This window comes from Sinocyclocheilus anshuiensis, unplaced genomic scaffold (assembly GCF_001515605.1).
Source record: "Sinocyclocheilus anshuiensis isolate Anshui unplaced genomic scaffold, SAMN03320099.WGS_v1.1 scaffold457, whole genome shotgun sequence".
Lineage (NCBI taxonomy): Eukaryota > Metazoa > Chordata > Actinopteri > Cypriniformes > Cyprinidae > Sinocyclocheilus > Sinocyclocheilus anshuiensis.
Window position 1 is genome coordinate 3,946,013 of NW_015537939.1, and position 2,878 is coordinate 3,948,890.

The 2,878-nt window shown below is 35.3% G+C and overlaps 1 protein-coding gene across 1 annotated transcript in view; it reads left to right on the forward strand.

Annotated features, from left to right (window-relative positions):
• LOC107662348 (serine/threonine-protein kinase Nek6-like) overlaps positions 1–2,878 on the forward strand; it is a 9,480-nt gene that overhangs the window by 2,922 nt on the left and 3,680 nt on the right. The window contains exons 2-3 of the mRNA XM_016452338.1: positions 2,128–2,190; positions 2,348–2,488. Of these exons, the coding sequence (XP_016307824.1) occupies positions 2,128–2,190; positions 2,348–2,488 (204 nt within the window). The remainder of the gene's footprint in view (positions 1–2,127; positions 2,191–2,347; positions 2,489–2,878) is intronic.

Below are 2,878 nucleotides of genomic sequence, written 5' to 3' on the forward strand. Positions count from 1 at the left end.
CACACACATATATATATATATATATATATATATATATATATTAGTGCTGTCAAACGATTAATCGCATCCAAAATCAAAGTTTTTGTTTACATAATATATGTATGAGTACTGTGTATATTTAGTATGTATATATAAATACACACATATACAGTATATATTATATATTTTGGAATTACATGCACGTGTTTGTATTTATATATACATAATAAATATACACAACACATACGCATATATTATGCAAACAAAAACTTTTATTTTGGATGTGATTAATCATTTCACAGCACTAATATACTATATATATATATATATGTGTGTGTGTGTGCGCACAAACACACTTAAAAATGCATTCAACACATGCTCATTCTGCTAATTAGTCTTTATTATGCCTCTTAGGCACGGAATGTTACAGGAACAGTAATTTGTGTTTGTGTGTATTTGTGAATGTGGGTCAGTAGGTTTGTCTGGAGTTTGTTTAAAATAAAACAGGAGCTGTTTGTACATGTCAAGCCGTACAGTGTGGAAGAGAACACGTGCCCTGAAGACTACATACACACCCTCATACACACCCCTGTTCCCATGCGTCTGCGCACATACAGCACACTTACAATGTATTCTCTGGAACACTCAGGTTACACTAATCTGATACCTGGATAGGTACTGAAACTAAAACGGACCTTTTTTAATAGGTTCGATTTAAGTGAGACGCAACCGATCCAGTCTGTTAGGCATGATTGTCATGTAAAGCATCATCTTGCAGGTATCAGGATGACTATCAGGATAAAGTGGAATGGTGTATCCCTGCACTTCTCCAGAAGTCACACACTTCAATGCACTCGGTTTATCTTTTGATCTGTAATGTGTTTCATGTCCTACATGTAGTACCTAAGAAGTTTTAAATAATTTCCCTAGTATTTTGAGAGTGGGTGTTTTTGAAAAAAGAAAATGCTAAAACAGAGTGATAAGAGACAGGAAGAATTTGTCTAAATGCATGTGTGTCATCATTTCCTGCTGCTTGTCACTTCATAAATTGAGGGGCGGGGGTGTGGTGTTAATTGCTTAGAGCCAGGATTAGTGTCAGGAGGTTAGTGTTTTTATTTCTTTAAGTAAAAAATTCCGCATATTTTAATGGCATAAATGGTTGTGGTTTTAGACTTTATTCTGACACCTATTGGTGTGGATGCAGCATAGCTCTGGGTGATATATTGAATATTCACAATATGATTTTGCTAGTGGTATAAAATTAAGCAAGCAACATTTCATTTAGTACAAAAAAAATACTGCATTTTACTTGCATTAAACATTTGGAAATAAGCACAAATTAAATATAAAATTTAAATATTTTACCATTTTAAAAATGTAGGCTGTTTTAAATTTAACAGTGGACAACTACCCTGATCAATTTGGGTTCAGTAAGTGTTTTGTTTTTTTAAGAAATTAAACATGTATTTAGCAAGGATGCACATAATTGTGATAGTGACAGTGAAGACATCTATAATGATGATGATGCTTAAAAAAAAAAATCTATTCATCAAAAACTCCAAAAATATGAAGAAGCACAACTTTTTACAACATTGATAATAATAAGAAATATTTATTGAGCAGCAAATCAGCATATTAGAATGATTTCTGAATGATCATTTGACACTGAAGGCTGGAGGGAAATTCCGCTTTGCATCACAGAAATAAATAACCTTTTAAAAGATATTAAAATAGATAGAAAACACTTATTTTAAGTTATAATAATATTTCACAATATTGCTGTTTTAGTTGTATTCTTAATCAAATAAATGACGCTTTGGTGAGCATAGCTTCTTTCCTTTTCCTCAAAAAGAAATAAATCAATTAACAATCTTATCGATCCCAAAATTTTAAACAAAAACGCAGGATGATTTATACCACAAAATTCAATTATTAACTTTGGTCTCATCTGTCATAATCCACTGCTGTTTTAAAGCACTGACAGCTGCTTTTTGATCTCAGGCTTTGTTTGAACGGCTTGTTTTTATCGTTACTGAAAAACTACAATTAAACAAAGCAGCCATCTGGAAATGAAACGAGCCGTTTGATAAAGCAGACGCTGCGAATGTCGGCCTTTTGATTGGCTCTGTCCTTTGTGTTTGCCTGCAGGTCTGGAATGTCATTATGGAGCAGAACAGCCTTCAAGATCAGAATCAAAATTACACAGTGCCGGTACAGAACGACACACACACACACACACGTGCAGCTGCCTGGGCACACACTGTTATTACAACTGCAGACAGAAGCGTTTATGAATCATCGCAGTGATAATGCTGATATTACCACACTACTCTGACTCTCACTGTCTCTTTCTGTTCCTCTTTCTCAGAGGAACATGTTAGGATATGGATTCTATTCGGTGATGTCCAACTTCCTCATCGAGAAAAAGATCGGCCGCGGACAGTTTAGTGAGGTTTATAAAGCCACTTGTCTACTGGACAACCAGCAAGTGGCACTAAAGAAAGTACAGGTGAGCATGTCTTTAAAGGGGTCATATGATGCGATTTCAAGTTTTCCTTTCTCTTTGGAGTGTTACAAGCTGTTCGTGAATAGATAAGATCCCTGAAGTTGCAAAGACTAAAGTCTCAAAACCAAAGAGATATTCTTTATCAAAGTTAAGACTCTGCCACGCCCCCCTAAAATGGCTCGTTCTAACACGCCCCCACATATCTACATCACTATGTGGAAATATTTGCATAATGCGCCCAAATGTGCACGCAAAGAAAGAAGGCGTGGTATCTGTAACCGCAGTTAGTGTTGATGCAGCCATGTCAGGGAGACGCTGTGTGTTTCTAGGCAAAAGCAAAAGCACTTTATTTGGCCTTCCAAATAAGTAGATGCATTTAGGAATCTTTAAGAT